General features: G+C 39.7%; 5 protein-coding genes across 10 annotated transcripts; 3 read left to right on the plus strand and 2 right to left on the minus strand.

Moving 5' to 3' along the window:
- Positions 1-13: 13 nt before the first annotated feature.
- On the minus strand, positions 14-8,234 carry LOC141825008 (uncharacterized). Of its 6 annotated transcripts, XR_012601476.1 has the most exons (10): positions 8,121-8,234; positions 5,649-7,128; positions 5,076-5,261; positions 3,653-3,748; positions 3,322-3,487; positions 3,039-3,168; positions 1,202-2,965; positions 439-1,101; positions 266-340; positions 14-195 (listed from the first exon to the last, which is right to left on the minus strand). XR_012601476.1 is itself a non-coding variant. In XM_074712371.1 (8 exons), the coding sequence occupies exons 2-8, from the start codon at positions 7,000-7,002 to the stop codon at positions 697-699; spliced, it is 4,101 nt and encodes a 1,366-aa protein (XP_074568472.1). In that variant the 5' UTR covers positions 7,003-7,128; positions 8,121-8,234; the 3' UTR covers positions 14-696. The 6 variants fall into 6 exon arrangements, 1 of the variants encoding a protein (XP_074568472.1); XR_012601473.1 differs by having other exon boundaries at positions 14-340; XR_012601472.1 differs by having other exon boundaries at positions 14-366.
- A 1,106-nt stretch (positions 8,235-9,340) lies between these two features.
- On the plus strand, positions 9,341-17,310 carry LOC141825009 (protein RRP6-like 1). Its single transcript, XM_074712372.1, has 15 exons — positions 9,341-9,580; positions 9,667-10,150; positions 11,489-11,641; positions 12,432-12,590; positions 12,666-12,749; positions 13,156-13,235; positions 13,325-13,375; positions 13,505-13,604; positions 13,757-13,839; positions 13,982-14,027; positions 15,025-15,112; positions 15,194-15,363; positions 15,447-15,791; positions 15,868-15,987; positions 16,465-17,310. Exons 2-15 carry the CDS (start codon positions 9,791-9,793, stop codon positions 16,924-16,926), a joined length of 2,301 nt encoding a protein of 766 aa, XP_074568473.1. The 5' UTR covers positions 9,341-9,580; positions 9,667-9,790; the 3' UTR covers positions 16,927-17,310.
- Positions 17,311-18,091: 781 nt separating this feature from the next.
- LOC141825010 (uncharacterized) lies at positions 18,092-20,160 on the plus strand. The gene is made up of 3 exons (XM_074712373.1): positions 18,092-18,250; positions 18,616-19,891; positions 19,972-20,160. The coding sequence occupies exon 2, from the start codon at positions 18,652-18,654 to the stop codon at positions 19,204-19,206; it is 555 nt and encodes a 184-aa protein (XP_074568474.1). The 5' UTR covers positions 18,092-18,250; positions 18,616-18,651; the 3' UTR covers positions 19,207-19,891; positions 19,972-20,160.
- Positions 20,161-20,321: 161 nt separating this feature from the next.
- On the minus strand, positions 20,322-21,687 carry LOC141822732 (uncharacterized). The gene is made up of 3 exons (XM_074710065.1): positions 20,923-21,687; positions 20,687-20,839; positions 20,322-20,602 (listed from the first exon to the last, which is right to left on the minus strand). The coding sequence occupies exons 1-3, from the start codon at positions 21,685-21,687 to the stop codon at positions 20,333-20,335; spliced, it is 1,188 nt and encodes a 395-aa protein (XP_074566166.1). The 3' UTR covers positions 20,322-20,332.
- Positions 21,688-22,250: 563 nt separating this feature from the next.
- LOC141824803 (putative UDP-glucosyl transferase 73B6) lies at positions 22,251-23,934 on the plus strand. The gene has a single exon (XM_074712136.1). The coding sequence runs from the start codon at positions 22,290-22,292 to the stop codon at positions 23,775-23,777; it is 1,488 nt and encodes a 495-aa protein (XP_074568237.1). The 5' UTR covers positions 22,251-22,289; the 3' UTR covers positions 23,778-23,934.
- Positions 23,935-27,406: the final 3,472 nt, after the last annotated feature.

Here is a 27,406-nt window from a genome sequence, read left to right on the forward strand (position 1 = left end):
AGAATTTGACAAATTGACGTATAAAGCATTCCTCGTACACTATTACAGAAAGAATTAATTAACTATTCGACTTAATACAGCTTACAAAAAGAAGGGCTATGAACAAAAGCAGCCGCCTTCCCTATCTTCCAACCGTCAGGTTAACCCTCCGATACTGTTTGATCTACAACTCTGTTTGTACAGAAGGAATTTAACCTAAAGCATTATACTGCACAGTAAATATGTGAAGTTATAATGGGACCGTGTAATCGCTGATGTTATTTACCTGATGATCCTCCAAGACCAGTAAGATATGACTGCACTAACCGTGTAGTCCCTGTCGTTATCAACATGTGATCGCCTGGGTCAGAAATTGTGGCAATTCAACTGGCAGTAGGAACAAGGTCTGCTGTTAGTGGAAGGTTCCTTCCAAAATACATTTTGCTTCGTATAACTTACATAAGGATCACGAGGTGCTTGGTCTCCAGGCCCTGTGCAGCACGGATCTTCCCGCCTCGGGCGCAGAGCGGCAGGAAAGCCATCATCATCTTGCTACTGACCATTCTCATAATCATGTATCAGATATTTATCCACCCAAAGCCATGACCAAAAGTGTCTTGCCTGTGAGACCAAAGCTCCCTGGTTTGCCTGACAGTTCAAAATTTTAAGCTCAATGATGGAAGAAAGACATGCCTGCGGATGTGAACTTTGTATCTCTCATTTTGAAGATCCAGAAGTGTTTGGCCTCTTTGCCATGCTATACTGAGAAGCATTCTTAGACTTTTCGATTGAATGGCCAATATCATCTAATGAAGCATCATTCATCTTTACATTTTTATAGCTTCCATTTCTAGATGAGAAATGGTTGGGCTTATCTTCATCTTCAGACTGTGTTCCAGACTTGGGTTCTGGGAGCGCATCTAAGTGCCTTTGTCTATGACCACTTCGTGAACTCCTTGTGCTATTCAATGTCGGCTTTGCAGGAGCCGTAGCAGATCCTTTGAGCAGCAAGAATTCCTTTGGGATGCTTTCCATGTCAATGAAACATTTTCTTGATTTAGCATCATCAATCAACGCAGCCCAATCTTCAGACTGCATGAGCGCATTAGCATTGCCAACCACCTGCAATCAAAGAGAAATATTCAACAAACATGTTTTAAGAGCTTAAGAAAAACTAGGTACATCAAGTAAAATGGTATCATAAGTTAAGAAAATTGCTTACCCATAAGGCCCTCCTAGCCCGAGTAAGGGCAACGTTCATTCGGCGGATATCAGCAACAAATCCCACTCCGTGATTTGAGGCACGCACGCACGACATGATAATTACATCACGCTCCTGACCCTGGAATGCATCAACCGTATTGATGTATATGTCCTTGCCTTCTTCAGACTTGAGCACATCCTCAAATTCTCGTTGAAGACATTTCAGCTGTAATTTATAAGGCGTAATTATGCCTACAGATACCCTTTTCCCACCATTTGATTTGACAAACTTCTGTAGATGTTCATACAACCTCAAAGAAAATTGGGCTTCATGAACATTCTGGTAAGAGACGGATCCTCCCCTATGTGACTCCCTTCCATGTGTAATATCGTAGAATGCATAGGCGTGTAACAGAGGATCTCTATAGTAAACTTCATCCTCTAAGTTGACAACACTCTCACTGTCATTCAGACGCCCTTGATAGAAATAGCGTGATGGGAAATCACGAATTTGAGGGTGCATCCTATACTGAACAGATAACAATAGTGTCGGGCATCCCGCTTGTTGAAATCTCTCAAAAAGACTTCTGCTATAAAGTAAAGTTCCAGCAGCTTTACTGATAACAGTCGCAGGAAGTTGCTGTGGATCACCTACCAAAACACATCTTGCAGCACCAAGTGACAGTGGTGGGAGAACTGCAACTTCACCTGCCTGAGCAGCCTCATCAATAACCACCATATCAAATCCATGGGTGAGACGAGAGAAAATTTTCCGGCCACTGCTTGAAACAGTTGTAAAAACAATCTCAGCTTCATTAGCAAAACTTGCTTCAAGGCTGGCTCGAGCATCTTCCATATTAAAGTTAGTTCCAGAACGAAACTTGCTTTCCAGTATAAGGAATCGTGACATGTCAACAAGAACTTTATCCCTGTTCTCTATGGCTGCAGCAAGATGCTGGAGTAACATGTCACGGTTTTGATCTCTGGCCGCGAGAACATCAGGATCAACACCTACAGATCCTTGTGACCTACCAGCGGCAGCTGCAACACTAAGCTCTCTCTGCAGACGAGCTATTTGCTGTGCCAGTTCAGCTTCACGACATTTCAAGTCATGTAACCATTTAATTACCTCATCACGGCTTTTCTGCAGAAGTTGTTCAGTTCTTCGCTCAACAGACACTGCCTGAGCAGCTCGGGTCTGTGAATCTACTCCCACACGAGCTACATCAGGTCGATAAACTTTCATCTCTCCATCAATGAAGCCACGATCAAGAACCCGTGCTAACAGCTCATCTGTGGCAGCATTCGAAGGAGCACACACTAGCATTCTTGGTTTTGGACAAAGTTTTGGAAGAGTCCTTAAGAGACTTTGGTCCATATTCTGTAAGACTTCATCTATTGATCCGCTGCTGGCATTCACTAAATTAATCTCAGTTTGCTTATAACTTTCAGGCGCAAGTTTCTTGAGCAGTGCAGTGTAGTAATGTTGATATTGGACAAGATGAATCACATTAAGCATTCCCCAAACTGTATGTGTTTTTCCAGTTCCTGGTGGACCTTGAACAAGTGTAAAAGGCCAAGGATCTTGTCTCTTAGTTCCTCTGCTATTGGTACCAGCCGCAGTGTGCATAGCAGCCCACTGAATTGCAGCCAACTGTGGAAGATTGAACGTCCTGTGTAGATGTTCTACAAAATTTTGAGTAAAACAGTCAGGCATAGCAGGTGGCCGCTCTTCATACTTTGGAAAATGCTCCGGACTAGGCTTCAATATTGCAGATTGCATCTGTTTAACTTGGTTACATTAGAATCAGATCCAGAAAATTCCTAAATCTTCAATTTAAGGTAGTATATGTCACCTGGGTGTTAAGATGGCGAAAAGCATGCAGAGCTATGTATTCACGTTGAGTAGTGGCAAGGGAACCAAGGGTTGTTAGGTACCAAGTAGTCTTGGGTTCAAGCTTCCTCAGGATATGATCATCAGACTTGCTGCAAAGTTGGCATAGATACAGCCAGTCTAAGGAAGAATTTCTAAAATAAGAATAATATATCTATGTGTATGTCAATTTCAAACTAAAACAACATATACACGTAGTGCTTAATGATATTGAATATTTTGAAATATCTAAAGATGGATATTACCTACTAGAATCATACAAGTCGCCAACATAGAAATGAAAAATGGCTCCATGCTGATCACGTGTGTCAATAGGAATATGTCTCCTTACCGTACCAACAACACGTCCGGTAGTCTCGTGTTCAGCATCATCATCATTTGTACTATAATTACTTCTTCTACCTGATCTGCCTGCTTCCAAGACCACAATAAATTAAGTAAGAATTATTATAAACTATCATACTCAACATAATAAGTGTTTCCATTTCAAAATTCAAAAATTAAGTAAAACACTCATCCATATGCACCAATCTACTACTAAAAAAGGAACACAATAATAAAAAGACTAAATCAAACCTGCACCAGGGCTTGGATATGCCAAAACAGCAACATCGCCTTCCTTAAAATTCCACTTGCATTCATGAACTGGAAGAACAATAACATCGAACCACCCTGAATTGAACATAAAAGGAAGCTTTACTAGAGAAAATTTGTAGGAAAGAACAGTAACCTTATCATGTTGATACAGTATAATCACAATGCAAATGACTCGATCCAAGAATAAGGCAAAATCTTAGCTCTTTTATTGTATCAAGCAATTGTCCCTGAAGATGTTCATATGATCTTAATCTCAGCTCTTATAATTACGGATTATCATCTATTGGGTATACTAAATTAATTGGAAGTCATATTTTGTCATCGTCTAGAAAATATCAATCCCACAACAGGCGGCTTTCTCGTCTCTATCTGCTATGCTACTTTTTTAATACCTCATTCCCTCTTAACTTATCAACACTCTAAACAAGGAAGAAATGTAATTTTAACGAACTTATGTCTCATCCAATAACAGCAAGAACGGAAGACAAAGCTAATGAATATTTGAGTTATTACTTGTACCGTCAACATTCTCTGGAAGAAAAATTACTCAGCCAGACACTGTAGCAGCAAGTATTGTTCCTTGGCAGAACATATACTTCAAGGTTACAGACTAGCTTGACCTGCATAAAACAGGCAGACTATCTTCCAGGCAAAGTTCTGTACCCAGAGAAAATCGATCCAATTCTGTTATCCAGGTAACAGATCCAACTGTGATCAACTTGGGTCTATAGCAAGAATCACCATAAAATTCTTGTAAGCATCCGTAAGAAAGTGCAGTAATCACACATTAAGCAATAAGGAGGGAGAGCAGACGAGTAGTCAAACACTACTTTCAATCAGAATACAACAGAATCTATGTGACATTGGATTTTTATAAACCCAGAAAGTTCTACTAAACCATCATGTTATATGTAGCAAAAAGGGCATCAACTTTCTACTTCAATCTTTAATTCAGCAAAGACCTTCTAGGTCAAATGAAAATATAGTCTAGCTAGAATCACCACATTATCATTCACTGCTTTCCTCGGTTAAAATTCAGAGACCAGATAAAACACTAGCAGTATGATACTAGATCAACAACTATACTTCTTGAACTCCTAGGAATACTAAATTTGTTTCGCATGCCATGTTATCACCAACCTAATCTAGTCTAACAAAGATTTGCTTATGGGCCACCTTTGTCACATGTAGTCATATATAATGTCAAGATTAAAAAGTATTTTACTAGGCATGTGAAAGAAGAATAGCACTGCCAGGAATTGGAAATGCAAAAGATCATAATCACTTAGAAATATCATTCCTAAAAATAATTTTGATTGTCTGCATATTGTTTGAACCAACATTAATATATAGAGAAACTTAACAACATGGTCATTTCTAGAATAAATGGCAATGTGCATACCTCTCTCTCTTCTCTCAACATTCTTTATGCGAACCATTATATGTGCATCCCTTGTATTCTCCTGAAGCTCCTCATAGGTGCTGTTCAGCTGTGCTCGGCATTCCTCAAAAAGCAAAGGCTCGAAAACTCTCACATATTCTTCAACAGACTCAAATTGACCAGGAACACGTTGCAAATCTGTCTCTTCTGAAAAGGGGCAAGTATTTGCCAAAATAAATTATGGGAGAATTCCAGTGCATAATAAGATTGAATACTGAAACACCGAAAAATCACCTATGTCATATGAAACTTTATTTTGCATGCAGTAATAGAATGCATATTGTGCATGCTGCAATACTGGAGGCTGGAGTACTTAACTGGGTAGATCTATGTACTAACTGAGTTACATCTAAAATTGAGATGATGAACATATTGCTGATCAGCCAAATTAAAATAATGACTGAATGAATACTTCACATGAAAATGGAACTGAAAACAGTAGCATAAATACAACTCATAAAAGTTCCTCCATAAAAAAAGGATGCCATGAGATGAAATAGGTCAAGGCTAAGAATCAATAAAACATGTGCTAACCTGGATGATGCCAAAACTTCTCACTTGTCACCTCCCTGAGAAGACGTTCTACTGATGTATCTTGGTATTGAGGATTGATTGAATTCTGCCTCTTGGAAGAAGGATTCTTTTTTACCCCTAATTTCTGATCTGTGTTGCCTAGTCCAGAAACAATAGGCTTCCTAGATGAAATGGAAGAGTTTTTGAATTGTCTGGTGTCCACAGACTGCTTCAAAGGGCCCTGCCTTGAAACTGAGGGGTATGTTTCTGAAAAAACCTCATTGTGATTCAGCTTCTTTGGGCGACCTGGACCTGAAATGGCATCCCCATTTGGTTCATTTTTCAGGTTAGCTGATTCCAAAGTTGAACTACCTTCAGTGCTCATGATGTCAGATTGCTTTTGATCTTTAGTATTTGGCCTTTCAGTGCCTCGTTCAATAACAGGAGTACTAGCACGAGATGAATCCTTAACAGTTCGGGTAACAACTGCTGTTGGAAAAGAAGTCTGCCTCCTAGGGGTTGTTTTCATTGAACTAGCCTGCTTAGCGTCCTCCACATTTATGAAGACAGTTTGTCTGGCTCTCTTTTTACCCAACATTGCCTCCTTGTGCTCATCAATTTTAGGCCTCTTAACAGGATTGTTTGCAAATCTCAGAGCATGACTTGCTTCAACTCCTTTAACATCTCTTGGTTTTACAATTGAAGATTCCCCAAATCCATCAACAGGGGGGTCTACTCTAGAATTGTAAGTTGCATAGCTCTCTGAGACAGGGAGATTCTCATTCGGATCTCTTATTGGTTCAAAAACTTCATTAACGGTAATTCCCAAAAGACTAGAATTGTTATGACCGCTATCATCAGCCTTAACACAAGACCCACTTTCTTCATTCATTATCTGCTTCTCCGTAGTTTCATCGTCAAGTATCTCTTGCTTATTGCTTGAAATGCTAGCAATATCATCTCCATTGACATCCATGTCAGACCATTCCCCTTCTTCTCTTTCACCTGTCTGGCCACCCTGACAACCTGACAGGACCAGTATGTTATTTTTGTTAACATCTTCGAAACTTGAAGCCACAGATGTTGAAGCTTGGTCTGTATTTGATTCAGCTCCTGATTTTTCTAATTCTTTTGGTTTCTTTGACACTTCTTTTCTGACAAAAGGTTGAAAACAAGAACCAATCGACGCATGTGTGAAAGCATGGTTGTTCTGTATCCTTTGACATGCTTCAGATGATGGAAAAAGAGTTGAACTGTTCAACTTGGCAACTGGAAGAGATTTTTGGGGCTGATAAACGATTGGGCAATCATCCACATTTACTTCTTCTTCTGGTAGTTCATTAAGATCAAATAGTAGCCTTCCAGAACTGCCCATTTCATATGTACACACATAAAAGCTATTGGATTACACTATACTAAAGTCTCGTGCACAAATCTTCACACAAATTATCCTTGCACTTTGGCAGGGTTATTTGTTGAAACTGACTTCTTTGAAAACTTTCTGCAAAATACATAAAAATATCAAAACAAAATATAGAAATATACTCTCACTTTTAAATGAGTATGTAAATTTTTAAAAGACATAACTATCTTGCCATTTTTCTGAACTGTCACTCTGCAATGAAAGTAAATATCCTAGTTTTGTGTAGTTTTAGAAGATGCAATAGTTAAGAATGATAGGGAAAACTCTACAGCAAGTTTTAATCAGAAATTAAAGAAGAAGAAACAAATATAACGCGACTCAATAACTGACATTTCTAGTGTTATATTGTTTGCATAACAAGGTCAAAACATTACTTAGAGAAACAAACGATCTGGAGTTATGACAAGATAAATCCAGTCACCAAATGTATAAGACCATGCTGATCTAGATAATTGATGTAAAAAAGTCTTCAATTGTTTTGTCATTAAATGCACCTTTAGTGTGGACCTATAAAGCAGACAAAACGCAGTAGCTATGTATCTCTAATCATTGCAACTGTTCATGGTTGCTTGACGCATCCACGCCACAGAAAGTTTGGTCGAATATTGTTAAAGATGTTACTGTGAATGGGTACGCTAATCAACCAAACAAACCCCTTGTTGAGACTACAGCACCTATTTAACCATCACAAGTAGAAGAAGCAATCACAGGAAAAGAAATGATTATCTGATCTATACTACCACAGGCTATCAACATCCAGGAAATACAGAATTGCCCTACATGTCAAACCATGAATTTTCCAATTGACAAACAAGCACGTTCTGCCCTATTGAAAGAACAGTTCTGTCCTATATGCCAAGCCATGAATCAGGGGCTCGAAGAACCAATTGCAGAGACAACCAAACGCGTTCTCCCGTCAACTAATCTACCGGATAATGACAAATCGCAACAATCCTACGCGGGGCGAAGCCTAGGGTTTCAAATCCAAACGAACGGCTGGCGGGCGGCCCTAGGGCTTTATTTCATGAATCAAAAGGGCGAAGAAGGGAATCAGGGCGACGAGATCTCACCAGAATCAAGCCGGTGAGGGAGAAGAGAAAGGAATAGCGCTTCCGCTTGCGAGTGCCCAAGGATGGAAATTGCGCGAGAAGAGATCGCGACAGAGATCGCACCCAATACGGGGCTTCTTGAGACTTTAGGCGATGAGAGGCAGAGGCATCGGCCGCTACTTATAGACTCGTGGGTCACCCAACACGGCACTCGCCGCACGTGCTCCCCTCGTGCGCACGCGACGAGTGGCTGCGATTCAGATGCGCACTCTTCGACGACGGTGGATTTGTCATGTTAAGATTACGCACTTTATCAGAAACTGCACCCCCAACCGACTGGACGATGGGGTACACCTGACAAAATCCTGCGTGAGAATACGCTACCTTTATCTTTTGGGGATCAATTTGAAAATTCAAATTTTTATTAAGAGGAATCCGTAAAATATTCGGTTTTGGAAAACGTTTTAAGAAAAAACAATTAAACCAATATAAAAAATACTTGTTATGGCTAATTTATTAGAATTATTGGTAATTTTTTATACAAAAGAATTGAGATAAAAGATATGAGTGTGGATTAGCTAAGCAAGGAAGTAAGTGACTTCCTCAAAATCATCATTATGGTCGGTATCTAAAGAAATTATCATCGTAAATATTTAAATTAATTTTTTTTTGCTTGGTAATCATTTTTATTATTTATTCTCGCTACATTAATTGCTCTTAGATATTAGTTTATCTTATCCTTTATTTCATCCCTTCATTGTATAAATGTCGTCCCCTAAATTTCAACGACTCCTATCCAAGAAGTGCAAAGATTCCCACTGAAACCTTATTACAAGACTGTGAAAAAGGTCTGAGTATTTATCTAATTAATTACATTTTCATGAATAGTCTTTCTTATTAATGCAAATCTCACAGACGCTTAAAAGGTCTTTTTTCGCTTTAATGGCTCATTTATTTATCTAATTAATTACACCTCCATTAATAGCCTTTTTTTTATGATGCATAAAACTCTTATTTACAGCTGTGCATCCATATTAGCTTTACATTTATTCTTTCTATTTTTTTTAAAAAACCTTATTCGTATTTTTTTATAATTAGTGATTTTTTATTTCTAATTTTTATCTGCTGTAATTGTGCTAAAACTATTTTACAAATATATTAAGTTAAAATAATTTTATTATTGTTATAGAAACTATAATTACGATAAAAAGCTCATGCATTCCGAAGGCACGATCGTGTGCTTCCACTGCTCCGCTTTAAAATCTCCTCCCACCGACACGAAACGGAACCCCTCGATCCCGTCCATGGCGGTCCGCAAACCCTAATTCTCCATCTACTGTAAACCATCTTACAGTAGTCCTTCGATTCATGGGCGAAGATTCCCGGCCGCCGATTCGCCGCTGAAATACAAGGCGGACAGCCTCCGCACACTGATCGACGGCCCCGTCGCTGCTGCGGCAACCAAGGCCTCCTCTCTGCTGGTAAGGACTTCCATTTCCTCTTCAATTTGGATGAGTTCGAGGCCCGTCTAGGAGATTAAGGAGAAAGCCGAGTCTTCCTTGAGCAGCATCGCTGTCCCGGAGAATCTCTGGGGGAGTAGCAAGCCGCCGAAGCTGCGCGAGGACCTCGACGAGACATATGACTGGCTTGCCGGCCTCAACGACGAATTGCTCGATCGGGTCGCAATCTCTATGGACGAGTTCAAGAGTTTGAGGATGAAGGAGGAAGAGTCAGGTGGGAAAACTACGCCAATGGAACTGGAAGATGGCGAGTCTCTGTTGGATTACGGGAAGAACAAGAAAAAGAACAGGGGTGCACGCAGTACGGACAAAAATGAGGCATTCCCAGCTGCCTCGTGCTCTTCGCCAGTTGTTAATGTAGCAATGAAGGACAAGAGGACAACAGCAGCACGTTCGAAAGTGCCATTTCACATTCCGACCATTCCACGACCACAAGATGAGTATAACATAATAGTAAATAACAAGAATCAATCCTTTGATCATGTATGGTTGGAGACGAGCACAGATGGAAGTCGGTTCGTTCATCCGCTGGTCAGTTTATCAAAATTTTTGTATTTTCCATGTTCATTTCCCCCTTCATATTTAGATGGTTAACATGCACGCATAAGCTGGTACCTTCTTCACTATGTTCTATCTCTCAGCTATGGTATTTTATTTGAAGTGAAATTATCAAGATAGATTGATATCAGAAAATTGTTTCCTTTTTTTTTAACAATCTTTGTAAATTTGTACTGCTGTATAAGCGATGATATCCTGTGATTATGCAATTATGGTAGGCAACATAATCCGTCTACCTTCTTTGCCAACAAATAAAGCTGCACATCTGTGGATATCGAATCGGCCAAGTGCCATGCACTTGATTAGTTTCATAAGGTTATGATACCCCTACTGGGTGTTTTTGAGGTAATACTTTTGATGCCTAAGTCAGTATTTTGTGAAATCTCAAAGAAATGTAAGATACACATTGTTTGCTTGCCTCTGTTGGTGAGCTCTGTTAGTTATTTTGTTGATGACAAACGAGTAGTTGTTGGTGTTCAACATGCTTCAAGGATCATCAATATATTGTGGTACATAAATAAGCTTCGTGCATTCTGCATAGTTCTCATCACTTGCAGATTTAAGGTGGGCACCTCTTCGAGTCTCTATTGGGTTAGGTGTATAAATTATTCTATAACATTGGCATCTTGACATGGTTGGCACTTTTTTTTTTAATGTGCTTCTTATGATCATCTTTTGGTTCTCATTATCTCTACAACTTTTCTTGGAACTTCAGAAAGATATTTAATGTGTTATAGACCTAGCTCATTCTAGCTTGTTCCTCTTAATGACAAATCAAGCTTAGGGTTGTGACTTCTTATTTAGCATTGCATAATGGTTAGAAAATTTAAATGAAGTAATAGATGCTCTCAACTAGTGTGAAATAAGCTTGGGTTTCAAGGCTTGAGTATCATGTACGGAATAATCTTAAATGCTTGAGAATAGATAATTTCTTATAATCCCAACCTCTTTTTTGTTGTATGTTAGGGTTGAGTTTTATTAGAATCCGAGTCTATTTGTTCCACAGAAAGGGGGAGGAAAAGGAGAAAAGGCAAAGGGTGGGGAGACAAGGGTAAAAGTTTACTTAGGTTGGCAAAAGGAAAGGGATAGTGGAAGAGGGTTGGGAACCTCTCTGTTTCTTATCATTCATATGGACATCCAAATTGTCAACTAAATTTTATGTGTATTAGGTGTACTCAAGTTCTCAAAAACTTGATCCCTTGATATAAATCTTTTTTTGTTATAGTAAATACTTGCATAAATATGTCTTGTTTACCACAAGTTTCAGTTTCTTTTTTATACAATTCATTTATGCTTTTCTTAAATAAACAGGAAAAGTTTTCTGTTGTGGACTTTGTTGATAGAAAGTGTGATGGTGAACCTATTCAACCTCTTCCTCTCAAGAATACTCCATTTAAGCTGGTGGAAGGCGTGAATGACTTAAAAATGGTAGCTGCTAAGTTGCAGGGTGTAGATGAATTTGCGGTTAGTGCCTTCCAGAGTTTTCTGTGGACTTAGTATTGTATTTTTTTTCTCTTTACTCGTAGAGGCTGAACGCATTAAAATATTCTTTGGTGGTTCATGTGCTTTAATTGTCACGATGTTTAAAAATAGTAGTTATTCTATATTTTATCTGATTATTGATTCACTTAGTATACAACTGTCACTAAATAAATTCATCTGCTAGCTTTGAGTCAGCCATGCCAGTGATTTAATTGTGGATTTTATCTCATGTTGTTCAGGAACTAATATATGCTACATAGAAAAACAAAGATAAATCTCAAACTAACTTCCCCTGGCTGCAGGTAGTATTTGAACAGTTGAGCACAACTACTTATGTTAGCTCTGAAGTGACCATACCACTGGAATATTGTTCTCGATTCACACTAGCTTTTTTATTGTGAGAATAACTTGTGGAATAACTAGCTAGTTGGTGTTTGAGAAATTGAAGCAAGACTTTTTATCTTAGCTTTGAGGAGACCCTGCATGATAACTTTCTATTGTTAATGTTTTCCAAATTTGTGAAAATAATTACTAAGAAAAATTTATTGCAGAACCGTATTCTACTTAGTTGTCATGGTATAAAATGTGAAGATTGTTTGTTGCTTCTACTTTGAATGCAAGTTTATTGGCAAAATCATACACTCATTATATTGGCTCATCTCATATTTTTAAGGAAATATATTGATACAAAGGATTGGAAAATATGTTCCTTTAAAAACTGAAATTTATTACTGGTTTTGAATGTGTTTGATGGTTAAATTTTCCATTCTAGGTGGATTTGGAACACAACCAGTACCGGTCATTCCAGGGGCTAACCTGTTTGATGCAAATATCTACAAGAGCTGAAGATTTTGTGATTGACACCCTCAAGTTAAGAATACATATTGGACCACACCTGAGAGAAGTTTTTAAAGATCATTCCAAGAGAAAGGTGGTTTATATTTTCTTTCAAAACTGATTAAAATTTACAACTTAATTTATTCATTATGTTTACCTTCTACTCTAGATAATGCATGGGGCTGATTGTGATATCATTTGGCTGCAACGGGATTTTGGCATATATGTGTGCAACCTTTTTGACACTGGACAGGTAAACATTTCCACCAGTTTCTTTATGGGTTTAACTTTTGCAAATTCTGGAATAGATGAGTCATACCAGACTTTTTTCGGAAGAATTTTCAACATTTGAATTGTTAGAAATATGTACTATTTTCAACCAAATATTCTGTTATCCATTGCAATTGAAGATCTAATTACCCTAGTCAGCTAAAGGGCTACTTGTTATGATTGTATAATGGTATATTCAGGATTCAAAATCTCCAATAATGGAGACCCCAATAATGTGACATACTCTATGTGGTAGGGTTGTAAAATAGCCAAGCTTCTGCAATTCTTTTTTCTTGATTTGTCTTGCTTGCAGTTTGGATATGCTTATGTTTAGGTACATTGAGTTCTTGTTCTCAGAAACTTGGTGTTATCTATTTTTCGTTATACAGGCATCAAGGGTATTGCAATTGGAAAGGAACAGTCTGGAGTATCTTCTGAATCATTTTTGTGGAGTAAATGCTAACAAAGAGTAGCTTTCTGAACTTTATCATACTTCTATTAAATAATTTATTATCATATTTCTATTTTTTTGTTGAGCTAATAAGTTAATTGATGCAGGTACCAGAATGCAGATTGGAGATTGCGCCCTATTCCAGATGAAATGCTAAAGTAGAGTGCAAAATATTTAATCTTTCCATATAGTTTTTTTTATTCATCTATGTTGGCACTTAAATACTTTATTTTATTGTATTTACCCACCCACTATTATAAGATTCTGACTATAGTTGCTTCTTATAGGTATGCCAGAGAAGATACACATTACCTGTTTTTTATATATGATCAGATGAAGAGAAGATTGCTAGCAGAGTCATCAGATGACAATGATCTTCTATTGGAGGTCAATTTGATGTAGTCATTTATAAATTGAAAACAACCACTTAGTCTAAGCTCAAAATGAATATTATTTGTGCACTATGTTTTCTGTTCTGTGTAAGACAATTGTTATTTGATTCTGTGTAACATACTTCTATTCATGGTGACTATTTTCAGGTCTACAAGCACACTGGTGAAATCAGCATGCAACTTTATGAGAAAGAACTTTATTCAGACACATCATATCTTAACATCTATGGGTTTGTCATTCCTATCATTCTTTAATTTGTAGTTGTTGTTCAAATGAAATCCGGCTTTCTTGTCTTCGTTAATTTGCTACAGATCCTTTTTATAAAGTTCCCCTCTTCTTCTTACCTTTTTCTCTTTTGACATCATCAACAGGTTATCATACGTTGATTTAAATGCAGAGCAACTTGCAGTTGCAGCTGTAAGTATATTCGACATTTTACTTTTATATCACTGATCTGCTTTCCAATTGAAATAAATGTGAGATTGAGCATGATGGGTATTCTTGGTGTGCTTTTGATACTAATACATGGTTGGCATATTATTTCTCAGATAAAAGCATGATTTATGCACTTATTAATTCTTTAGATCTTATCATTCAAGTACTTAGATGATATGCTGAAATAGCTTTAATCAAGTATATATCTGTTGTAGCTAGAAACTGCACATTGATTCATCTGATATTGGGGCAGAGACACATGTTAGCATATTATACCTGTTATTTCTCTCAGATTATATTTGGTATTCAAGTTCAAATCTTAGAAAGATATTAATGGGAGAATTAGCTCCTGGAGTCTGTGGCATGGTATATCAATGCAGAGGAAAATTGGATTATCATATTGGGATTTGAGGGGATAATTACTATTGTACATTAATATTCCTATTATATTATGTATACGATTAATAATATTAACTAGAAATAATGCAATCCTTATCTTTGCATCAGTGTGGGATGTAGGATAATAAACATGCAATACTTTTTATTATTAATCGTAAGTTCAATAACTATAGAAACATAAGTTTTCATATTGTCAAAGGAGAACCCAGTTGCAACAAGATCTAAAAAACAGTTTTCTTTCACTGCAACCCTACCTAGTTCATTAGCATAGATGGTATATTAGTAAAGTTCATGGAGAAGTGATATAGACACATCTTTTTGTTTGAGTTTTTTTATCCCTCTCTGCACTCGGGTTCAAATTCTTCCAATGCACATGAATTCTCATGTAAGAGAAGATAACCAAATATCAGTTTCATGAGGTTTCTAGAAATCCTATGGATTGGGGGAAAAAACTCTGGAACTGTTAATCAAAATTTGCAGTTATTGATGATTTCTTAGAATACCTTAGTATTCATTATTTACATTTTTGGCATGACCTATCCTTTTCTCTGAGTTAATGGCAATCATGCATCTTAAACAGGGTCTTTATCAGTGGAGAGATAGTATTGCACGCGCAGAGGATGAGAGTACTGGATATATATTGCCTAATAAAACTCTACTTGAGATTGGTAAAATTTGAACATTTTTGCTGATATTCCAGCTCTTACATCGGAACTTATTCATTATGATTATCTTGTTTGATTGAAAAGCAAGGCTGATGCCTACTACTTCTGTAAAATTACGACGGCTGGTGAAGTCAAAGCACCCTTTTATTGAACACCGTCTGCTTTCTGTAATTGAAATTATCAAGTGTTCCATTTCCAATTCTTCTGCTTTTGAGGGGATAGCTGAAGAGCTAAAGGAGAGGAGGCTAGAAGCAGTAAGTTATGAGCATTCTCAAGATATCAACATTTAGTTCCAAATATTTACCTGTCTTTAATACTGCTTACACTGATACTGCAGCATATGGAGGAAGATAACGGCAACACTGGATCAATTCCAGCTACCAATGAACTTATGAAGTCTACAAATTCTGAACATGTTGATCAGAGTAGTGGCATTGGTATGGAAACAAGTGTTGAAACTGTTAAAACAATTGGGCATGTTACAGATGCTGTAGAAGACTGCCCCAAACAGTCTATCTCAAGGCCAAGAAGTGGGAACATGCCAGCTACTGTGATGGAGCAAGAAAATAATGCTTTGCCATTGTCTGGAATTCAGTCCTCATTGATGCAATCTGAGAAAACTGAGAAAATCAAGAATGAAACGAGGGATAAGAAAAACGTTGAACATCTTCTACAAAAACAAGTGCGTTTCTTTCCAGCTGTTTCTGTCCTTTTACTGATCATTGAGTTTATTGAGATATCTATGGATATCTTTATAGGGTGGAATTGCCTCCGTCCAATTATTGGATAAGCCTACTCATGCTTTTGGAGCCTTATTTGGAAATTCTTCCTCTAGAAAAAAGCTTACCTCTGCTGATAAAGTGGGTCGCATTAGTCAGGTATTCTTTGTGCCTTCATAATCAGTTGCAGTGTTATAGTTGGCAATTATTTTACTATTGTATAAGAGAGAATTTATCTATGACTACATGGATTAATCACATAACTTGACAAGCTACATGAGATATTTTTCCAAGTAGGCTCACATAAGCAACAGTTATGAAGAAGTTATACTTCCTACAGAGTCAGGATCACTGTCATTAAGAAAGTGAAACTTGAGAGTCGCTGAACTTTGGAGTTAAACCGGGATTCTTTTGAGTGTTTATTTGGACTATTTGGCTAATTAAATTTACAATATTACTTCACTAATAAAATTCATAACACCGTTTTCCTTCGTAGTTAAGCTGACCTGTATGGTTGCTATTTTTTTCGTTTGTAAATCAGCAACATCAGTTGTGAAGTTAGTAACTTCTCCTGCTATATATATCAATAGTAAATTCATCTCGTCTTTGCATAATGTTTTTGTTTTCAACCTCCAGGATAAGAATGTGAGTAAAGTCAAGCAGATTAAATCCAGTGTAGCTCTCCCACTCTATCATTTTTCTGGAGTCGCGCGATCAGATTTTCATGTTGTGGAGCACAAGGAGCCTTCAGATTTGCAAGAAGTCAAGGACGACATAGAGCCTCCAAAACTGCATGCTGAGGAGGTCATACCACTGGATACGAAAAGTGACTGTGAGCAGACTCGTATTGATAGTTCAGCAAGAAACAATGTCATGGATCATGAGGAATGTTCTGATCATCCTGGCACTGGCAGTGGTGGAGATCAAACAGAATCTAGCACTGCTAATGATCCAGTTGACATTATCTTAAACTTTGACAAGTGCTTTAAGTCGATCAATGAGAGAAGGAACTCTCAAAGCCAACTGAACCCTAGATCATCGCGAAAGCCTGCAAATAATCCTATTGTGGTACCATTTGATTATTCTGCTACAAGGTGATATTTAATTTCGGTAAGATTGTGGAGGATGATAAAGATCAAATTGAAGAGGACGGCAAAGCTGAAGATAATATAGATAAAATTTCTCCAGACTCCGAACAAATGCATAGAGGTTCATTGCAAGGACTGGCTCAAGTTGAAGGAATATCAAGAAGATCTCAACCACACCGTCATCAAGCATTCTCTCCGTCGGACAACAGAAGCATGACATTCCATTGACGGTATTGGATGCCTTTGTTCCTTCATTTTAAAGGCAATTGCAACAGTGGATTCATTTAGATCACCTTTTGCTTGAATTCGTCGGACTATCCCAAAGCAGTTTTGTGTGCTGGCAACCTTTTGCTTGAATTGCTAAGATCAAAATCGTATGGTTTTTCCTTTATAAGGATCAGTGCAGGAAACATTAAACATTATGGTTGGCGTGTTTGGATAATTAAGCCTACTGCGAGAAGCGACGGGAAGAAGGAAGGATACGGTCCGCTGCGGGCCCGACGAGCGCCATGGAGGAAGAACTCCGGGAAGAGGAGGGGCGCGATGGGGAGACGATGGATTGGAGAGCCGCCACGGGATCGTCGGAGAAGCTGAAGCAGACGAAGAGGTGAAGAAGAGTAGGGTTTTAGTTAGGGCACGAAGAAGCCGCGATTCAAAAAGCTCCATGGCTAGTATTTTATCTTTATATATATATATATATATATATATATATATATATATATATATTTCCTTTTCCTTTTTCTATAAATAAAAAAAAATTACCCGGAGTTTATTGACGTTTACTCAATACTAAAATTCTTCTTCTCTCTACTGTTTTCGCACACTGGTCCAAGCTCAACAAGGAAAAAAAACAAAAAAAATTAATGACAAAAAGACGATGAACAAAACACTTGATGTAAAAAATGAACAGTTAAGTAAACGAAAACTTCTTTTTTTATTTAATTTTCAGAATTTTTATTTTCAACTTTTATGTCCGAATAAAGCCACTGCTTTACCCGTGACCGTGGGATGATGAGCTCTCCGGACCCGGTCAATGGTCATGATTGTTTCTCGCATGGAACTTTCCTACGCGGGCCTGCAAGTCGCAACTTGTTCATCTTTTCTGGGCCCGAATAGCGAAATTTGTTCGACTTCGCTTGGACTTGATTTAATTTTAAATCCAGCTTTTAGTCTAGTTTCACGTCCGTGGAAGGGTCTCGGAGTTCAGATGATCCAGATCTGATTTGGGATTGCGAGTCCATCTCCGTCCTTCCTCTATCACTTGGAGTTGGCGTTCTGGTCGTTCCGGTGGGTAAATCCGGGTGCTCTGGCCGTCTGTTTCTCGGGATAAACTGGTGCGTTCTTTACTGTGTCTCGTACTTCTTCTATGTGTTTTATGTGCTTCCATCTGGGTTTAGGGATTTACATTTTCCCTTCGTTGGTTGATTAGTCTGCGGAAAAATTTTATTTGGAGATCCTGGTTTCTGATTTGAGTAGTTTTTTCGATTTGCGGAAGTTAGATCGGCTTGTTTGTCGAACGCGCTGTGGTTCCTTTGTTTTAGACTCTATCTTGTCAGGTATGACATCAAATGCAGAGGTTTTTTGACTTTTTCTTAAGTATTGAGATGAGTCGTGTTTCTTTGTTGCTGCCGCGATTTACGCATATCCTTGAAATTTTGTAAATCTCCTGATTTTTCTATGTTTTTCTGTGAATCTGAAGGTGAGCAGTTTTGAGGTAAAAATTCAACCTGTGGGGATGGAAACTGTGGTTGTAGTTGGATCGCATCGGAGTAAATATTACAGCAGAGGCAAGTCACAGCCTTCGAGAGATTTTGGAGGGTTTAGCTGCCGCAGCTTCGAGTCTGCCATTCGAGTTCTGCCATCGCGCTGCTCTCGATTGTGCTACTGGTATGGCTTTAGTGAGCCGAAATCTCCCAGCTTTTACTCAGACCAACAGCAAAAACAAAGAAGGAAGAGGAAAACCATTTCGCCGAACACCCCACCTTCTCCTAAAGGAGACGCCTTTAGTGAAAAAGCATCTTGTTCTGAACGGTGGGCAGGGCCTGCCTACTCAAACTCACCGCCTCCCAGTTGTTTGCCCATCCCTACATTTTCCCTTCGCCAGAAGCGTAGTGTTTCTCTAGAACTTCAAATTCCGATATCTGATGTTATGCTTCACTCTCTCTCAAAATCTGCACCAACTTCTCCTACTAGAGAATCCCCTTCATCTGCCAGTGACTTCCTATTCGACACTGCCATTGCTACGGAGAACTTGAGACGGATTCTCCAGTTGGATATTGCAGATGATTGAGGGAGTCCCTCTTTAAGTTCGTTAAAGTGCTTATGTATGTAGTTTGTCGTAAATATGGGTGTCCTTTCTTGAGTTTTCTAGCATTAGATTAAGCAAGTCTTACTAGAAACAATCAGGTAGAAGTAATGTCCTATATTGTTTGTTGGGATCAATAGAGCTTGTGATGGGATTTGATGAAGTTGATTGACAATAGTTTAGTGGTTGTGCATTGTTCATAGACCTATTTAGTTGTTGATCTCTAACAATGCTTATTGTGTATAAGTAGAATCCATTGTAGGATAAACCGTTGAAATATACATCGAGCTTAGTCAAGTATATGACTTTTATTCCACTGTTTCATGGTAGAGCAAGATCTATGGGGATGAGTCCTTTGTATGTTATCTATTCTGTATTATCCTTGTCCACATCGTTTTAATCTTCAGAAGTTAGTAAGATCTAACCTTGTCCCTTCTTCCAGTTTTTTTGTAGGAAGAAGTGAGGTGTAGTGAACTTCATAGATCTCTCTTTTTTCTTGTCTATCTTCATGCATATTGACCGTAGTTGATTTTATCTTTTGTTCTCTTTAGTTCTACTTCACTTTGGGTCTCATCTTCAGTTCCTACTCTAGGAAGCCATGTTTCCCACTGTCACTAGATGATTAAGCTGTGGCATCATGGTGGGAAGTTTATTCCTTAACCATGTTAAGGTACACCTGGCATCTTGGTTTTAATAATTTTGTCTTTGTTTCATGTTTCAGGCAATCTCTTAACTACATTTTTGCTGCAGGGCTGCTTCTGTTGGTGATCGGCACAGAAGCCTAGTAATTGGTGATGCAGCGTGTGAAAAATGTGTTTCTGTTAATGGTGTTTGCCTTTGGTGAGATAGTAAGTCAATATTTTGCTGTTGATAATGCTTCTGAGCTTGTCTAACTTCAGGAAACACTTGGGTTTTAAACAAATCCTTGTATCGAACTTATATTTGCATGTCTTAGTGATTTAATTTGAATATTGCTAACAATGTGATATTAGCGTTAGTGACTCAAATGCTTTCTAGTTAGGCTACCGTCAGCAGCATTACATACATTTCAATTCAAGGCACTAACCACCAAGACATGATCGCATATCACCAGAAATGTACTTCTTTCTACCTACGTCGGAAATGCCATTCGATGCTGTTCCAGACTGCAGCATTGCCTCAGCGTGCGAAAGACTCGTCTTTTCAATTTCTTCAGCGTTTTCAGCCTCAGCGCCTCCCACGCCACTGGAATCAGTCCTCGCCCTTGAAACAGACAGCTCTGCTCGTACTGCAAAACCCAAGTCTCGGCGTCCAAATGCAGCGCGGCTGAGCTCCACCTCTCGTACATCCATGAGCTGCCGTTGCTTGTTCTGGTCGTGGTTTGCAGATTCCCATCTGACCACTGAGATCACAGATTGAGAATAAGCTTAAGCAATGATGGAAAGAAGAAAAAAAAGAGACTCCTTTGAGGGATGAGATGTGTTACTTCTTTGATCTTGCCGGATAAAAGCGTCATTGATGGAGGAGAAGGGCCTGTGGCGAGCAGGCCTGTTGTTTTCAGGGGACTTCCCCAAATGCTCACTCTCTCTGCTATCGAATTGTGCAGCACACACCTCCACTGGAAAAAGAATTGATCATCCTGCAGCAATTGTTTCTCAATGCAGCATCTTTATGGATTTTGGAGCGAGATGTTAGATAATTGTCGAGAAAGGAGAGGAGAACCTGATTTATTTTCCATTCGGAATCGATCGAACTGCAATTTGCAACCTTCCCGTCAAGTACGCCTTCCAGTCTTTTCTGCAGAAGCTCCAACATGCCCTTCAGATCGTTTCTGAGGACTCGAGATTCCTCGCCGAATCGGGAAACCACAGCCGGCGTCAGCTTAGGGCCGAAATCTTTGGACAGCAGCGCCGAGATGCCTGAGTCCGCCGCCCACAGCAAAAGCAACCCGACGAGAACCCTTACCGGGGAGGAGAAAAGCGGCCAAGAATGCTTCTTTTGGACGGATTTATCCTCCACGGCGCTAGATTTAACCGGATATCGGATTTGCGGAGTAGAGGGAGGGGTGACGGTGGAATCGGCGGACTCGGGGGTGGAGGGAGGGCTTTCGTCGCCGTAAGGGACCGGCGCCAGCGCTGCCTTATTGGGCCGGGGATCGAACAGCTTGGTGATGGAGGACTGGTGAAGCGAGGATACCGCGGAGGGGAGGAGATCGCGGGTGGCATGGATGCTAGCGAGGCAGATCTCGCAGTGGCAGTTGGTGTCTTTCCGGCAGCCGGGGAAGTAGCTACTGTCGCCACCGCTGCGGGCATCCCGGCGGTCGCGCGTGGAGGTCGCAGCAGATCGGGTCCTCGACGATGCGGTCGCCGGAGTGTACGCAGCCGTCGCAGTGTTCATCGCCGCTCTCCCTCTCTCCAACTCTCGTCCATCTTCGTCTTCGAGTCGGAAGGAGGCGGAAAAAGAGGGAGGAAAGGGGGATTTCGTCATCCGATCGATTTGAATTTTGAACTCGTCGTATGAACCCTAAACGGCTATTATATCACACAATATTAGATTTATTTTTTTTTTTTAATGACGTAAATATTTGAGATGAGTAGAAAGATTCGAAAATCTTGATTAGATTTTGGACCCCGATTTATTGGAAGATCTGAACCACGGCACTAGGTCATTCATCTTTTCATGTCATTTTTCGGTCGGATGGAGGCTTTGATCAAACAATTTATTGTACAACTTAAATAATTATTCATCAAATAATAAAAATTATTAGTTATTAATATTAAAACTGCATGTGAAAAATATTAATGATATAACGTTTTATGAATATTCAATTAGCACCTTGCGTATTAATTTATTAAAGATCCAACTTTAATATGTTCATTGAAATAAAACGAATTTTTTGGGAGCATAACACAAAGTAAATTATCAATATTCAGTACCACACGATCCGGCACGTGGTCGGCCAGGCCAACACGTGACTCGTCAAGCCTCTATAATTTCTCTATATATGGCACCGGAGAAATGGCCTGTTCTTCGACTCATCCTCCACCAATACCATTGCCCTTTTCAACACGTAATTAATCCAATCCTCGATGGCCGCCGCATCCTTCTCTGCCACCTCTGACGATGGAGCCACTGTCACCGCCACCGCGCCCCTCCGCGTCTTCTTCATCCCGTTCTTCGCCTCCGGCCACATGATTCCCATGGTTGACCTTGCCTGCCTCTTCGCCGCCCGCCCCGGAGTCGAGCCCACACTCGTCCTCACACCAGCCAACGCTGCCCTCGTCCGTTCCACCCTCGACCGCTCCGCCGCTGCTGGCCGCTCCGTCCGACTCCTCCTCTTCCCCTTCCCTTCCGTCGGGCTCCCCGCTGGTGTTGAGAACATCGCTACCGCCCCCGCCTCTGAAACCTGGCGCGTCTACAAGGCCGTCGAGCTCGCCCAGTCCGCCCACGACGAACTCATCCGACTCCACCGCCCCGACGCCGTCGTCGCCGACATCCCCTACTGGTGGGCCACTTCCATCGCCGCTGACCTCGGCATCCCTCGCATTACCTTCCACGCCGTCGGCTGCTTCCCCCAGCTCGTCATGAACAACCTCTTCCGCATCCGGTCGGAGCTAGCCATCAACAATGGGAGTAGTAGTCCTACTCCGATCGTGACGGTCCCGGGTCTGCCAGGGAGGTCGATCTCCATCCCACGGGCGGAGCTCCCGAACTTTTTAAAGGCGCCCGATAGCATGACCGCCGCGTGGGATCGGATGAAGCAGGCGCAGCTGACGTGTCACGGCGTGGTGGTCAACACCTTCAGCGGCCTCGAGGGCGAGTACTGCGAGGAGTACCGCCAGGTTGACGCCCGGCGCGCCTGGTTCGTGGGCCCTGTCGCGCTCGCCGCCAACGCGGGCATCGAGCGGGGAGGAGGCGAAACAGGGGAGGCGACCGGAAAGGAGTGCCTGCGGTGGTTGGACGAGCGGGAGGAGGGGTCGGTGGTGTTTGTGTGCTTCGGGAGCTGGTGCTTCTTCACGGACGAGCAGCTGCAGGAGCTGGCGGCTGGGCTGGAAGCCTCGGGCCGGCCGTTCCTGTGGGCGTTGAGGGCGGCGGAGGACAACGAATGGATGGAGGAGGGATGGGAGGAACGGTTGAAGGGGCGGGGACTGGTGGCCCGGGGCTGGGTGCCGCAGGTGGCCATCCTCGGTCACCGGGCCGTGGGGGCCTTCCTCACCCACTGCGGATGGAACTCTGTTCTGGAAGCCGCCGCCGCCGGGGTGCCAATGCTGACGTGGCCGCTGGTATTCGAGCAGTTCATCAACGAGCGTCTGGTGGTGGAAGTGATCGGCGCGGGACGGAGGGTGTGGGAGGGGCCGCGCGCCGAAGCCGAAGCGGAGAAGACGGTGGTGCCACGGGAGGCCATCGCCTCGGTGGTCACGCGGTTCATGGAGGCGGGCGGGGGGAGGGAAGAGACCGCGAAGAAGGCCACAGAACTAGCGGCAACGGCGAGGGCGGCGGTGGAGGAGGGCGGATCGTCGCGGTGCGATCTGGAGAATCTCATCGCCGAACTGGTGGTAGCGAGGCGCGGTCTTTAATTTGGTCGCCATCAATAAATAAACGGGACGTTACGTATGGATCCACGTGTACCTAATTCCTTAATGCTTATCTCAATGCCAACTGCCACGAAATAGACGGACAGGTACACAGACGAGGACATCTTTTTAGAGAAGATGTTCGTCTTCGTAATACTAATTACGAAATGCATTTTTCATTTCGCTAAAATTCTTCTTTTTTTTTGTTCCTGATGACAACAAGATTCTTAAAAAGGTAGTCGAAACTTGGGGGGAAGAAAGGGTGAAAATGAGAATGGCGTCGAATCTGTATGAGGTGTAATTCGATCGATTCGTGACTCAGTCTAACTCGCACAGTTTGGATCGTGTCCTGCATGCTAAAGTTGGGCTGGCCTGTGAAGCTAACTCGGCGATACCAGGCTTAGATTTGAAGATTTAATCCGAGTTATAGAAGATGAGGTAACAATGGGGGCTTTGTTGAATCTGTGGACAGAGTATGATCCATCAAAGACTATGTTAGAGAAGTATCAGAACAAAATTTAACAACCATTTTTTTAATTCATTGCAACCTTACCTTAGATATAAAATCGCTTCATGAGAACTATGAAAGATCACTATGCAGGCGTTAGATAATTGAACTCCAATCGAAGAAGGTTAGTATTCCATCAACCTCAAACGAACGGTTTCAAAGGAGCAGCCCAGTCACATCTTGTTCATTTCCATTATTAAACTACAGGACCTCAATCGTGAAGGAACGCGACCATCTACGTGGCTTCATGGAAGCTATTAGTTTTGGTAGAGTCGCTCGATTGATGTCGATTTTATTTTTGCTCAATGTCATCTGCCAAACATGTCTAGAACAAATTATTATTCTTTAAAAAGTTTAGTTTTCAATTATGTTATGTACTTGCTATATTTTGTATGCGTGTGTTGCAAATATCATACTAATTAATTGTAATTATTTATTTTTTTTCTTTCGCTACGCACGACTTTGAAACGTGTAAACATGCACAATACACCGGATCAATCCTAGTTTAGCCACAACTTTTGAAGACAATGTGGCAAATTGATTTGGTTTAAATTAAAAGTAATTTAATTTTGAACCAACCTATTTTGGTTGTGAATCAAATTTGAGGCAAACAATTTGGAGTTTGAGTTAATGGATGCAGATTTTTGATTAGCTAACCAAACTCAGTTGAGATATATAAATACAACTATTATAAAGAGTTATTTACAAGATTAAAACCTAATTATTAGGTTTTAAAACTGTAGCCCCTCTCTCCTCCTCCTCACCCAAGCAAAAGCAAACCTTCTTCCAAAGCTCACCACCGATCATCTTAGGATTAATATCCTCACAAGGGTCTGCCATCTCGAAGCCAAAGGAAGTTACAAGAGGCAATGGATGCAAGGAAGAAGAGTGTTTTTCCACCGAAAGGTATCGTTTCTTCCTTTTGATTTCACTATTGTTTCGTGATAATTGTTGTCGCTGGAACAACCATGCCATTTAGGTTTGTTGCCCCTTCTTGACAGCAAATCGTACGACCTTTGAAGGGAGTGATCACCTCCATTCAATCCGATTTGTTTCATCGGATTACTTCGAGCCGTTCGATACGGAATCGGATCATATGTCCTCTCTCGGATCGTTTGTCACTTTTTTTTTACTAGTATTGCAGCGGAGACACGACACGTGACTTAGAAAAGTTATCTCGAGGAAATCTCAGCGTGGATATGAATAGAGGCAACATTTCTTAAGATTGTTAATTGATGTTGTTTCCGTTTTGTGTCATTCAAAAAGTATAAATTTATTTATAGATTGCATGCGTATGTTTCCTTAGATGAGTTTTATATATATTTAATGATAGAATATTTATTACGCTTCCACTACATATTTAGAGAAACATAAAAATTTTAAATTACGCATGCCGAAATCTAATATTGGTATCAGATATAGTCGTCAATTTGGGTTAGGCCCGCCGGGTTGGCCCGCCCCGCCAAGTAATTTAGGCGGGTTGGGTTGGAATTTTATCAATCCATTTTAAGATAGATTCAGATGGATTAGCCCGCCTAGTCCCGCAACCCGCGTGGGTTGGCCCGCGGGTTGAGAAAGTTTATTTATTTATTTTAAATTTTAAAATTAAAATAGAAAACTTAATGAATATGTGAGTTTGATCTATTTAAATTACAATTTAAGCTTAAAAATTATAATTCACACTTACAAATTTCAACTTAATCTATTTATATTATAATTATAATTTTTAATTTTTAATATTTTTTTATTTTTAATAGGCCCGCGGGTTGGCCTGCCTAACCCGCGGCCCGCCTTGAATTGGGTTGGATTGGAGATTTCGCAACCTGCCTAATTGGTGGGTCGGCCCGCTCCGCTCCGCCATATGATGGATCCGCTATGGGTTGGTCCGCCCCGCCGTGGGTTGACCCGTTTGACGGCTCTAGTATCAGAGCTATCGCATATTTCTATATAGATCGTAAATCTTTGTTTGACATGTTGTAGATTGTCTAAAAAATATAGTTTGGATATGTTATAATATTTTAGATAAGGAAATGATTTCTTAATCCGATATAGAAATTTTTTAGTCTTAAAAAGTTTTCGAATTTGTGAAGAAATCGAATTTTAGAAATTATTTTTTAATATGATTAAGAAAAATTAAAATTTAAATTATTTTTTAATTAAATTAAAATTTTCAGATTTGAAATTTTTCCTTATATATAATTAGATTTAAAAATAATTTTTTAATCTAATAAAAATATTATCATTAATGAAATCGAATTCTTTAATATATGTGTTCGAAATTAATTTAGGACAATATATGTCATGTTATATGCATAATTAATATGATTAATGCATGTTATATTGAAATGTCATGTATATATATGTAAATAATTTTTCTATATTGAATGTAATTGATGAGACCTAATAAGAAAGCTCATTTTTTAAATTTTAAAGCTTACACTTTCATTAATATGGTTTAAAAAATCATAGTTTAATTTTAAGCATGAGTTGTTGGACTCTCTCTTAGCTTAATTTGAAATTAAACATGTTCGGACCATTGAGAAATGATTTCACGATTAATGAAACGACTTTAATTTGAAGCATTTATTTGTTAAACTCTCTCCAAAATTAATGTAGATAGGGGTGAAGTTGGATGATATAATATACGATGTATATATGTTAATAAATTAACAACCCGATGTTTATGCAAAATATCAATTAGTTGATAGTACAATGTGATAGTTATATATGCAAGATATATATAATTGGTACATTTATACCTACCACTAAATATAAAGATAGCTTGTTGGGTTCTCTCCAAGGTTGTTCTTATCTATAGTAGATATCAATCCACTTGAAGAAAACCTATCATCTCCCGAATTAAAAGTGAAAGCTCTTGAATTTGATAAACAAGAACATAATAATAAATTCATCTCTCTTATATATGATCAATTGTGTATTTCTAGATTAATAGAATCAACATGATTTTTTAAAATTTACATTAATTTTGGACACCAATAAATTAATTGGACCAAACTTCTTGGATTGACTTTGAAATCTGAGAATTGTTCTTAAAGTTGAGAAGATAGCTTATGTCTTTGAAAAGCTTCTTTCTCTGAGTCTATCTGATAATACAACATCGGAT

This window comes from Curcuma longa, chromosome 3, assembly GCF_044706935.1.
Source record: "Curcuma longa cultivar G26 ecotype Majalengka, Jawa Barat chromosome 3, ITB_CL_G26_1.1, whole genome shotgun sequence".
NCBI classification, from domain to species: domain Eukaryota; kingdom Viridiplantae; phylum Streptophyta; class Magnoliopsida; order Zingiberales; family Zingiberaceae; genus Curcuma; species Curcuma longa.